Source organism: Corapipo altera, unplaced genomic scaffold (assembly GCF_003945725.1).
Source record: "Corapipo altera isolate COAL_440 unplaced genomic scaffold, ASM394572v1 0, whole genome shotgun sequence".
Lineage (NCBI taxonomy): Eukaryota > Metazoa > Chordata > Aves > Passeriformes > Pipridae > Corapipo > Corapipo altera.
Window position 1 is genome coordinate 71,711,456 of NW_020884872.1, and position 13,290 is coordinate 71,724,745.

The window sequence follows — 13,290 nt, forward strand, 5'->3', positions numbered from 1 at the left end:
TGGCTTGCAGTGCTGCAGTCAAATTCTGGCAAAAGAAACATGAAATGGGATCCCTCTGTTCATAGGTGAAAAGCATTGGAGCACTGTACATGTGCTCTGAGATGGAGTACCAATACATTAGATTACACTTACTTGGCAGGTGAATCATTAACCTTGAGTAGGATTGGAGCATAATGGCTGCAGTGACCCAAGAGACTACACTTAGCAATGACTATATTTAGCAGCAATAACACATTAGTGGAGCTATACTTCGAGAGAAAAGCCAGGCCTGTTTATACTGCTTCTCTTCTGCTTCCTCTTGCTTGTGTGCAGCTTTGTGCTTTGTGGATGGAACTTTTTTCTTGGTTAAAGAGATCATGTAGGTAAATATAAGTATCTTGTATAGAGAGTTTAAATCGATCTTGTTAGCAGGTTCGTATGTGTCCGTAATAAATCTTCCTTGCACCATTTTCCTAAGTTGCCTTCTAATAACAATTTTTGACAATCTCTTTTGATTTGGTCTTTGCAGGGCTTGTCTCAAACTGCTAGTCTCCAGTCCAGGGAAGAATTGATGAAAGTATCTGGGAGGATAGAATGTGAAGGACCCAACCGTCATCTTTATGACTTCACTGGAAACTTGCGCTTAGATGGCCAAAGGTATTAACTTGACAACAAGGCCAAAGTCACTTGGTTTGGAAAAACGTTTGCTGTGTTCTTTTAGTCTGTAACAGTGAGCACATGCATGTTTTTGCTCTGGAAGAGGAGAGTAATAATTAATAATAGTTAATCAGAGCATCTGCCAGTATAAGATAACATAATTCTGTATTTGTATGGAGCCTTCTGGTTGTTGTGGGAGTCTTGGTTTCTTTGTAATTATGGTGAATTTTTTTTTTAAAAAGGTACATGTAAAGAGAAGGAGTCGGGGAAATAGTAGGGTTTTTTAGGGCCGTCTTGTTACACAAGATATACAGAGGAAATAGAAACCTGTCCCTTCCAGATAGAGCCAAAGGCTGCACTGAGGTCAGGTCTATAGAGAAAAATGATCCTAGAATCTGGAGGCATTATCAGTGTGACTTTCATTTGTTGCAGCTGTTGAAAGAAAAGTACTTAGTACTTGAATTCACAGATTTTGAAAGGTTGGTAGGAACATACAGGTTTCATTTGGCTGTACCTCTTTTCCTTCACAAAACCTGTATTCTTTGGGCAACTCAGCTGTATAGTGACAGATGGAAGAATAGCAGATCATCATTTGCATCTCACTTGAAAATTGTGTGGGTAATACAGTTTTTCCCAAATGCTTGTGTATTGGTGTATGTGATACAGTGTGTTTCGAGTAGATAGTCTCTTTGCAAGTGGGATACTTCTGTCCTTGATGCGAGAAAGAAAGTAGTAGCTGAGGTCAAGTGCAAGACAGGCTTATGTCTGCCACGTAAGTTCTCAAGTTTTGGGTAATTAGAACAGCTCCCTTGTATCAGCTTTGCCCTACTGTGCTTTAGCAGGAAGTAGACTTAGAGAGGTTTCAGTGCTTTCTTCAGTTGTGTGGACAATCTAAGGTCATTGTATTACTTTCTCCTCTTTTTTCCCCTCCCCCCCTCCCGCTGGGGTGTAAGTCTAAAAGTAGAATTACTGTCCTTAGAGTGTTACCAAGAATTGAAAGATATACTTCTTGCTTTGCAGCCCAGTTCCTGTTGGGCCAGACCAAATCTTGCTGAGGGGTGCACAACTGAGAAACACTCAATGGGTCTTGGGTATTGTTGTGTATACAGGACATGATACAAAACTCATGCAGGTAAAGTTTTTAAGGAGATTTAAATGTAAACTGGTCATCTTTCCTGTATTCTCCTTGTTATTAATTCGATTTTATGAAATGCTTTGACTCATTATAGCTGTTAAAGACCTGGAGGCCTTGAGGAATACAAGGGTACTGTTGTATTTGAGTTTGCATGTGCACATATGTAAACACTTACTGAAGTATTTGAAAGCAGTTGGATATGTAAGAACTAACTTTCATCTTATCTGGTAGCTGGATGACATTTAAAACTGAGATTTAACAGCTGAGGACATAGTAAAGAATGTGAAGTTGATTAGGTTAATACTACTATTGCCCTAATGGCAGGGAGTGCCTGGAGAAACCAGCAGTATGTATGTGTTGCTCACTGCTGCTGACCAACAGTAGATGACAGGAAGTGCTTTAATGACTCTGAAAATAAAGACTGAGTTTGCCTCTGCAATTTTATCTTGTATAAGCCATTGCCAGGCTCTTTTTTCTTTTTCTGCTGCTGTTTAGAATTCAACCAAAGCACCTCTGAAGAGATCAAACGTGGAGAAAGTGACCAACATGCAGATCCTGGTTTTGTTCTGTATTCTCCTGGTAATGGCCCTTGTGAGTTCTGTAGGTGCCTTATTATGGAACAGAACACACGGCAAAGTCGTCTGGTACCTTGGCTCCAACAGTGAGTATGCAGGCATTGAGCCAGGGCTGTATCAGACTGTAGAGCCTGCCAGGCTCTTAGCTTCATTAAATGGATGCATAAAATAAGAAATAGAAAAAGAAGAAACAAAGCCTCTTTGCTAGCTTTTTGATGACCCTTTTTTTTTTTTTTTTTTATTTGAGAATGGGCTGGTGTAAGTGAACTTGCCAGTGAGGCTTCTGTTAATAAAACCTTCTAAAGGTTAGGTAAATATCACTGGGCTACCACCCAGGGAACAGGACAGAAACAGAAGAGGGGCAAGAATTATTACTGGATATCTGGTGTTCCCATTCTCTCATCTCTGTGGAGATACCATACACAAATCGACCATACCCATATTATCATATCCAAATTTATTCTCAGAGGAGGTCACATACTGCTGCCTTACATGTGTCTGACTGCATGATAGACAGTATCAGTCTGATGATGCTGACTTCAACTTGATGCTTCTATACAGATGCAAAGGATTTCTCTTTAACTTTTTTTTCAGTCAGAAATGCTGATCTGCTCTTTTATAGGAAACTTAAATGCTAAATGGTTAGGATTGTTATTTATTGGATAAAGTTTCTGTCTTTGACTCCTGTTATTTTGTTGTGAGAAAACTGATATTTTAGTTTGTTTATTTGAAGGGTTTTGTTTGATTTTGTTCATAGTCCTTGAACTTATTAGTTCAGTATCAAAGACAGACATGAAGAATGAAGTGCTCTCCAATAGACTTCCATTTTGAGGAGGTTACATTAGCTATTAAATGTTGTTACAAACATCTTTAGATGCAGATTTTAAAACAATTATCACAAACTGCAAATGGCTTGTCTGCTGATGATTGCAAAACAGATGGCAAGTGTATACTGTGCAGTTTAAGAATTGCAGTTGTGTTAGTAATGAAAAAAATCCTATAGGAAGAGCACGGAAATGCCTCATTTTTGACTCTGGGTTTTTGTAGTTGTAATGTCTTCTACTAGTGGTGTCAGCAACTTTCGGAGTTTCTTCCCTGCCCTCCCCGTTGTTTTTTAATGAGTAAGTTTAAATTTGTGCCTTCCGGTGGTGGGAGCAATACTGGAAAAGGTGAATTAAATGAACTCTTGAACTTGTAATATAAAACCTGTTCAACGTGAAATAAACTAGGATGACATAATAGTCTGTATAAACGCCTTTTTGTAAATTGAATGCATAATTTCTATTAGTTCTATAGCTGCCACACACAGGAAAGACACTTTTTGAGGTTATGCAGGTAGATATTAATTTTTTGTTAAATGTCTAATCTCTGTAAAAATTGTATTGGAAAATGTTTCAATACCAAACAAGTTTTGACTTACTGTAAACTTACCAGATATGGAATTAGGATATACTCACACTTGGAGGTGCCTGTGTCCAGACTGATCTTCACTAGGCTTCAACAATTTTCTCTGGGTTCTGTCTCCTCCTAGTTGTCTCCCTTGATCTTTAATTAACTTGTAATGCTGAAAACCCTGAGTTATGAGCTCTGACCCCATTGTGCTGGATGTTCTGTGTGCTGACTGTAGTGCCTCCCTAAGCTTCTAGGGAAGTGAAGAGCATACAAATGTGGAGACTTTGGTTGCAAAGAGAGGCTCTGGGCAGCACCATGAACTGGACCTTTCATCCTTTGTCTCTGCTGAGCCTTGTGCATTCCTGCTGGCTGTCTGTAAATGCTTTCCTTTCCCTTTTAGGACCAGTTGTGATGGCAAACTTACTCAGGCAAGCTGCCCAATGTTGTCACCATTAATAACAGCTTCTTTGCTTAAGCAGGATGCCTTAGTTCATTTACTAGGTGTCTGTTCAGCAATCGGTTGTTCTGTTAGATTTCTTTAGTGTGGGTAACTTCTCAATTCTGACAATGATGTCAGACTTTAGAATTAATTTCAGTGTTTATTTTTTGTTTCCTAACTCCACTGAGACAAGTAGGCACTTTCTGAAAGATAGTTATGTTACTAGTGATATTGGTGGCTCTTAATTGGGCAGTTGACACATCAGATAAATGTCTAAATTTGGGTTATGGTGGGAAATATTGTACTTCTCACCATCTGTTTAGCAAAAGTTTTTCAGAAAGCGTTCTGTTCTTTAATATATAGCCTCACAAATCTTGCCCTTCTTCACCTGGCATAATATGCTGTGTATTCAGGCATGTGTTCTGTGGGTGTTTTATATATATACTATTAAAATCAATATTAAAAAGGCCCTTATACTAGATGTCAACACACTTGCTAATTATTTTAGCACTGCTACATCTGACTAGGCCAACTGCATAACGATGATTGCCCCTATACTGTCCCTATACCACTCAGACTTGTCTGCTCATGTCCTTTGTCTTTCGGTCCACAGAAATGCTGTCTGTCAACTTTGGATACAATCTGCTGACATTTATAATCTTGTACAACAACCTTATTCCAATCAGCCTTCTGGTGACATTGGAAGTTGTCAAGTTTACTCAGGCTCTTTTTATAAATTGGGTAAGTAACAAGAATGAATATATCTCAGTTCTGGATGTTGACATTTAAAAAAACCCAACACTTAACATCTTTGAGACTTTTAATTAATTTTCTGATGCAACTTCTGGGAAAGGCAGTGGAAAGCTCAAAGGATTTATTCTGTATCAGTTCTGTGTTTCACAGGAATTAAAAGATTTAGTCATAGGAATATCCCCTGTGCAAATGATGATTTGTATTGTAGGCCTTTAGGACGAGAAATAAGTGTCAGGTCTTGGTGAAGGAGGTCTCTCTGCTGACTCATGTTCAGTGGTTATCTTTTGAAAACTCTTCGGTATCTTATATCTCCTCTCAGCCACAGCAGAGGGAAAGACTAGACTTTGTTTGAAGGTGTGGTATTGCTTTTTGGTTTTTTTGGTGGTTGTTGTGGTTTGTTTTTCTTAAATTCTCTGGTATGGATCATATTTTTGTAGGGAGAGAAGTTGGTGGTGCCTTATGCAACCAAACAGTGATCTCGCTCTGTTCAGGCAAACTTTGACTTCAGAAATGTCTTTCTCTAGTTGTGGACCAAAAATACTGTAGTGATGTCTCTTAAGCTGAACAAACCCAAGAGGAATACCTTGTGCTGGTATGCGTTAATCCTTGGACTTTCAGTAATATAGTAGGTTCCTAAAAATACAAGTAAATGAGATCTAATATGTCTGTTCCCTGAGCTGCTTATGATGTAGGAGAGACACTTTTCTGAGAAGTTGCTTTGGTTTGTGTAGCAGCTGGGTTTTTTTACTCACAATAAAATGTAGTAACAGAAGGAATTAATTTCATGAAGCCATTCAGATTGTCTTTTCAGGCATAAATGTGGCTAAAGCAATTGTTGTAATTGAAGACATGTGATTAGCATGGCTAATGCCTGTTAAAACTTCCTACTGTACTGTGATATTTTTTTTCCATTGCATCTCTAGTTTAACTATCTTTAGTTAAATCTGGCTTTTCTCATGTACATGTAGTACGGAGGTATGCTTTGGAAAGGAGGCACCCATATTCATCCTGGGATGATGTTTGTGTCAAGCCTTCAGAACCTCCACTAATGGCATTAAGACAGTCAAAACAAATTGGAACTGACTAAAAGAATAATGAGCATTTCAGTGTTTAATTTTAATAATATAGGTTTAATTTTGCTCTCATTTCAGGACATAGATATGTATTACCCTGAGACAGATACACCTGCAATGGCCAGAACCTCAAACCTTAATGAGGAACTTGGGCAGGTAAGACAACATTTTCTTCGGTGTCATGTTTGCGATTTATTCTGGCAAGGTGGAAGGTATGAGAGCAAGCTGTAAAAGTTTGCTTTACTCTGTTTCTCCGTGGCTCAGGTTAATGGGACATGTTTGTCATTAGTCTGAGTTTTACAAGTAAAATGATGAGATATGTAGGATTAAATTTAACATAGGCAGTTTTATGCTTGGGAACTGAAACTGTTTCGTATGTTCACTCTAAACTGACTTTTTTTTCCTCGAGGGTGTTGGGGAGATAATCTGCATTTGTGACTGTCTATACCACAACAGAATGTATAGAACTAAGTTTGGCTTAAGAGGAGGCCAACAGCCTCAGCTTGTGTTCTTAGTTCTTGATGTTTCTGATTGCTTCACAGAAGATGGAGGTTAAAACAATACAGTTCTATTCATAATTTATACTGTGCTCCTTCAAGAATCTAGTTTTTCAACAACTTGTAGTTGTTGTAGATTTGTTTATTCTGCAAATGACATTTCTTCAAAATAGAAGGGCTTCCCAGAACAAGCTTACTGGAAAACACAATGTTGCTATTGGAGTTTTGTAGTACCATTGAGAAATCCTAGCTTTTTTCCTTGACCATCAGTCACAGGTCTTTAACTGAACCTCATGAACTTTAGTAATTGTGTGATTTGGTATTGAAGACAATGTTTATATATTTAATGTACATAATTTTTTTGTGCTGCTCAGCAGAGTGGGAGTCAATGTTCTTCCTGTTTAAACTGATTGGTCTTTTTCTTTGGAATGCTAAAATTTGATTTGTATTCAGATTATTTTGATGTGACCTTAACCTCTAAATTATGGCACTATTTTTGTCTGAAGTGAAGATATGTGGCATAATGTATATTCTTGGCCCATATGTTATTTTCAGAAATTACTTACTAGTGATTCTGTGTAACTAGACTGAGTTTTTTGATTCATTAATTGAATTACCTGTTCACAGGTGCCTTTAAAATTTTTGTTTTGTGTAGAATTACTAGTGGCTTGAAGTTCCTCAGATGTTTGGGTACCCACTTTGACTTCTAACTCACATAAACTCCATTCCCAATGCTGTATTCAAGCAGCAGTGTGGAGCACAGCTAAAGGATCACCTAATTAGTAGTGTAGTGCACTGTCTTGAACTGAATTGCATTTATTGAGGAAAAGCTTGTTCCAGCTCCAGGCAAAATATTTTGGTCTTTAAATTGTTTAACTCCTATGCTAGCACCAGTGTTGCTGGTTGAAAATCATACGTGGTACAGAGATATGATGGTGGTATTTAACCTGCAATTATTTTTTGTCTGTTGTAGCCCACTGCAGGTGGGAACCTTGAATCTGCTCATGCTCCAAGATGTCATGTTGCTGTGTTGGGGTGGCCTCCAAGTTCTACCTGAAAGTCACTAGTTCTATTAAGGGGTTATTAGTTTGGGCAGTGCTGACTGTGGCTTTGTGTCTTGCACTTGAGGACTGTTTATGACTGGATACCAGAAAAAGCAGCTTTTGTTTGACTACAGGGTACCAGTTGAATATACCCTAGCATATTTCTTGCACTTTACTGCTTATGGGGGTAAAAGCATCCCAGACGCGTTCTCAGTGATCTTTGGAACGTGGAATTTCTTCTGTGTGTTAAATTGTATTGACCTTTCAACAGTCTTAATAGTCTTTGTTTTAATTTCCCGTCTTGCTCTTTGACTTCAGTACAACTGACAGATTTGTTGAATGTCCAGCTGGCACAACCAACTACATCTGTAGTGACCACTCTGGAGCCTTGGCAACTGATACCTACTATTTGAGCTTTTCTACATTTAGAAATCAAGAAGAATTAATGCCATTAAACAACTTGCCTGATAATTTTTCTGTAGATCTGGTAGACAAATGAACCTGTAATAAGCCTGCATTGGCCAATATTGTGACATTGAGTAATATGTTTCTTAATCTGTTTTCCACTTTAAGTTTTGTAACTTTACAAGTTGAAAACTGGACTTTTTTTTTTCCAGGTGAAATACCTGTTTTCTGATAAAACAGGCACTCTAACATGCAATATCATGAACTTTAAGAAATGTAGTATTGCTGGAGTGACATACGGGTAGGTATGACACTTTTAGAAACTCTCTAGCTTAATGTGTGCTTACTCCTGTACAGACTTTTATATTGGAAAAGGATTAGAACATTCTGTTCTTCAGTTTGTATTTTAGTGTATTTTGTGGTCTTAATTAATAGTTTTCATTTTCATGTCCTGCAGCACAAATTATGAAAGTCAAACCTATGGAGTAGTTTACATGAAGTAAAGGCAACTTACTTCCTGACTTACCTGATCATAATTTAAACAAAAGCAGAAGTGCTAAATAACCTCTGGCCTTTCAAGAGGGAAGAAGCTGCAGCCCAAGGGTAGCAATTATTAGTCATGTTTCTGTGACTTGTTTGGATGAATCAGGATTTTGTTAGAATCGTGTAGCTCTAACTGTAGAGTTTAATATTCCTTGTATAGGTATATCTACTTCACAGTTTTGTTCTGCTTCTGTCTAAAGGATCCCTTTGAGTCATGCCAGTACTCCTTAGCACTTGGCCTTTTGAGTCTTGAATACTAAATCTTTGTATTTGCTTAGTTTTAAATGGGTAGTCTTAAGTTTTTTGTGCAAGTTAACCTTTGAAATTCATGCTAACTAAATTAGATATCTCAAGAGGCAGAAACCTTGATTCAGATGTATGAACAGCTGAACCTATGGTACCAGCATATGTTTTTGTGTAATGACTCATTGATCTTCTCTCTTTTTTTTTTTTTTTTTTTTTTTGTTACCAAAGTGGAATAAATGTTCTTTTCTTTCTCTACCCCTCAGTCACTTTCCTGAGCTGGAAAGAGAACGCTCATCAGAAGACTTCAGGTAAATATATTCCAGGATGTTTGTGCTCTGTATAGCAAAGTGGGTACAATCTATATAAAGACTTTCCAATTTGGGGCTGGAAGAAACCCAAGGGAGCAATGTGTTTGAGTAAAATGGTCTTTCAGTGGGAGCCTAATGCAGAGCTGGTGGGTAGTGATGGATCTTCTCTGCATAAAGAGATGGTGTGCGAAGGGGGTGAGGAATAGGCAGTGGTTGGGGTGGCTTGGATGCTAATGCAGTGCTTATTTATAAATGTAGACAGTCAAGTTAAAAGTAAACTGCTAACCTTACCCCCTAGCTAGAGACTAGATGTTACTCTTTTTAATCACTAAGTTCAGACATGACAAGGGGAAGAAAAGGGACTTCTTTGTTAAAATGCTGTGTTTTAGTAATCAAACTGGGAGAGAACTTGATGTATATAGGTGTATCATGTCAAAAGAATCCTACTCCTTTTTATTCAGGACTTTAATGAATAGAGGTAATGGATCTGTCCCATTCCATAGGAACGAGTGAAAACCCGGGGGTGTAACAGAGGTGTCAGTGTAGCACATTTTGATTATCAGGAAAAGGGGGAAGAGCCAGGGAGGACTGACATGGAGTTGAATGGCAAATATAGGCAAGAAGTGAGTTCCCACCCAAGAAACAGGTAAACACTGAATGCTGTTAGAAGAGCACTTGCTTAATGAGCTAAGCTGGGCTTCTCCACTGACAAAAATTGTTTTTGTTATCATCTTTTAGGAAGGTGATACCATGATAGGTTGCTACTTCTGCTGAGATGTAATTTCTATTGGTACCTCTTTTCTTCCAATATATTGCTGTTTCTTTTCTTTCCCTGTACATTTTTTTCCTAGTCAGTTCTGTGGAAGTTTTTTTCAGGTACTTATGTGGACTACTCAGACTTAAAATCCTCCAGGGTCAACTTGTGAAGCAGAACTCTGACTAGGGAGGGAGCTTACGGATATTGAACTTTTGATCTGTTTTATAAGCAAATTGGTTTGAAATCCATTTATTTCAAGTGTGCTTAAAACTGTTTTTGCAACATCTGTCCCAGGAGGTGCATTGACACTTGAATCTTCTCAAATACACTGTCAACGATAACTGTTTCTTGCTGCTGCTCGTTTTTAGTACTTTCTGCATTATTTACATGATCTTTTCACAATACTTTCAAGGGCACTGGAGTCTTATTTTGTTTTTTAAACTTGCTTCCTGAGAAAATAGTTGAAGTATTAAGATTGGCAATGTTGCCACTTGTTTGAATATACTTGTTTTGCTCTGCAGCCAGCTACCTCCTTCCACAAGTGAATCATGTGAATTTGATGACCCAAGGCTGCTGCAAAACATTGAAAATGATCATGTAAGTCTACTCTTTGAATATCGTGCTTCTTAAATGCCCTATTCTAGGCCTGTCTGGAATTGAGTGCGGAACAAATCTATTTGTGTGATGAAGTCTGCTCCATGAGTGTGTCATGCAAGCACAGAGGGGATAAAAAGGAATCAAAATAGCTCCCTCCGACGCCTTTCTGCCCACTTGTCTTACTATTGAATTAAAGAAGCAGTGGCATTGATATGGATACCAGCTACCTATAGAACAGCTTCATATATGCTGTCGTATATGGAAGATAATGTTTTTGTAGCAAGTAATGATAGAAATTGTAATTGTTTAAAAGAAAAACTACTGACTGTTCAAACATCTGTCCTGTTAAAATATTGTTTTTAACAGTAACCTATAGCATTAGAAGGTGGTTCTGGTATGAGCCTTGCTTTAAGTATTGCAAACGGAATTTCAGTTATGTAAAGGATGTAAGGGATGAGCCTTAATTGCAAATCTAAGCTTAGGCCAAAATTACTAATCACTTAGCCTCATGCTAAGTGGTTGAGTCCTAAAGGGTTCTAGTCTTTAGGGTGTCAGTTCATTGTTTATTCAGAAGTCATCTGGCTATGAAGTGTCTAACTGGACACCAGACAATTCAAACACTTGCAAAAAGCATGACCCTTGTTCTCTGCAGGCTGTCTCTCAGTATGGGATCTGAGCGCTGGCAAGCACAAACTCCACCAGCTGATTGTTCTTTTTAGACAATATAACTTCTGTGACTGGGCTAGTTAACTTTAGTTACGAGCATTTCAAATGTAGTTGCAACATACTGTTCGTCTGCAGGAAAACTTGGTTTTCTACTGTACAGTACTTAAGAACTTGAAATGCAGCATGGTGTAAATACCTAAATGAATTCTTAATTACTTGATGTGGCACTACGTATTCCTCATGGTGATGGAGCCTAAAGATGGCTACTCTGCTCTAACGTACGTCAAGGTGACCCTCCCAGTACAGTGCACTGGTTTCCTATGAGGCTTTTGTAATCATGTTCACTGGAAAGGTTTTTCACTGGACATCGCTTGCAGCTAAGACTTGGATATCATCCTGTTCCTTTTTGTCCTGTTTGTTCATTTATGGCTACAGTTATGGCTTGTGGTAGTTGCTGACTCCGGGTATTCGTTCAGGTTTAGGAGTAGGCTGCAGATAAAGCTTGCTGGCTGCTGTATAGATAAGTGCTCTGGTATATTTTAATAGACTCAGCAGAAGGGACATAGATCAAATGAGTTGTGAGATCTAGCCTTGAGATGGCCCCTTATTTTTGGGCTATTTAATTATTTGATCTTCTCTGTATAGAGTTTGTACTTCGGGAGATGGAAGAAATATTTGCTGTTGTAGCAGGCAGGTAAAGAACTTTGGTAGCTTCCTTAGGTGTCACTTAATCTACACAGCCCAGAAGTCTTTGTTCTTTACATGCTGAGCCTTATGTATCAAGCTTCCTTTTAGGTGGGAACTTAAATGGATAAATACTGTTGTCATTGCACAGCTGACTGTTGGGCTCAGCACACAGACACTGGGGAAACTTCTGGCTAGTAAGACTGAAAATGTACCTTGTGTAGGCCAAAGATGTCCTTCAGAGCCTGACTGTACTGGAGGAATGGATGGTGATTTAGCACAAGATGTGGGAATGCAAGGGCTATATATGACAGTTTGCTTGGCACATTCAGGTGTATTTGTCAGACTGTGTCAGTGAGATTAGGGCTGAATTCCATGACAGTGGTAGAGGGAAGGATCTTTGTAGCTTTTTTGCATGTGGTCAGCTGCTAATGTGCATAAGCTACTTCTTTCTGTCAAACTGCATAGTGTCTTATTTTTCATAGCTAATAGATAGCTGCAGACGCCATTTGCAGATGTCTGACAATTTCTACTCATTTAGTGAACTGAGGCGATAAAACTGAAGTGTTCTAGCACAAGCTGCCTAGTGAGGCTAGGTGGTACTGTACTTAGTTGGGCAATTAATTCCCTTTAAACATTTGACCTTTCGCAGCTGAAGCTTTAGGTGTGATATCTACAAACTCCTAAGTGCTCATTGCTCTGGTCTTGAAGATTTTAGTTTTTTTTTTTTTTCAGTCCAGTCACAAGTGTTAGTTTAGAGCTGTCTCAGTGCCAAGTAATTTTCTTTCCAGGTTGAAAATAAAAAATTATGTACTTATACTCCTGAGACTGTCTTCCATCTGCTAGGAAGATTTTTAGCATCCTGTGTCACCTCTAAATTTCATAGCTCTTCTGGGCCACTGGTGTGTAAGGGCTGACTGATAGCCAAGTTTGCTCTTGAATAGCAGTTCAAGAATTATTGCCCCATAGGAAATGTTCCAAGGAAAAATAACTTGTCTTGAAAACATGTGGAAGTTTCTCTTGCCTGCTCTGGGATTTTAATGTGGAAGAAAGTACCTAGGTTTGTCTGCCTGTGCTTTTTCTTTGGAACTGGTTCTTTTGGATGAACTCTGAATGATGCTGTCTTCGCTGTATAGAGAAAATGGCATAAACTCTTAGTCTAGTAAGAAAAGATCAGTTGCTTTCTAAGATTAGAATGAATGTATGGTGAATACACTAGGTGGTCTTTATCTTGGTGCTTGCTAGTTGCATATGTGCTATGGAGATGCAAACCTGTTTGTGGGCTTATGTTTTACCTGATGATAGGAGAGCAGGGAAGGAGATCAAGAAGTGAAGGAACTATAGACTTGGATCTCATCTTGGACTCCTGCATCTCCCTGAATTCTCTCTGAACTTCATCTATGAATTCCAATTTGCACAAGAGCTTTGTTCGGTGGCCCCCAAATTCTCTCTTGGCCAAGAAGCAGGAAAGTATAGCTGCAAATGCATAAATTGATTCAGTGAGTATGTGGTATGAGTAGTTTAGCAGCTGGCTTGGCAGA

At 38.5% G+C, this 13,290-nt stretch overlaps 1 protein-coding gene across 6 annotated transcripts in view; it reads left to right on the top strand.

The window, feature by feature from the left end:
- Positions 1-13,290, top strand: part of ATP8A2 (ATPase phospholipid transporting 8A2) — a 318,328-nt gene that overhangs the window by 55,199 nt on the left and 249,839 nt on the right. For all 6 annotated transcript variants that reach the window (XM_027652089.1, XM_027652079.1, XM_027652098.1 and 3 more), the window contains 8 exons: positions 509-636; positions 1,657-1,768; positions 2,267-2,432; positions 4,791-4,918; positions 6,082-6,159; positions 8,161-8,249; positions 9,001-9,045; positions 10,324-10,399. In XM_027652089.1, coding sequence (XP_027507890.1) covers positions 509-636; positions 1,657-1,768; positions 2,267-2,432; positions 4,791-4,918; positions 6,082-6,159; positions 8,161-8,249; positions 9,001-9,045; positions 10,324-10,399 — 822 coding nt within the window. The remainder of the gene's footprint in view (positions 1-508; positions 637-1,656; positions 1,769-2,266; positions 2,433-4,790; positions 4,919-6,081; positions 6,160-8,160; positions 8,250-9,000; positions 9,046-10,323; positions 10,400-13,290) is intronic.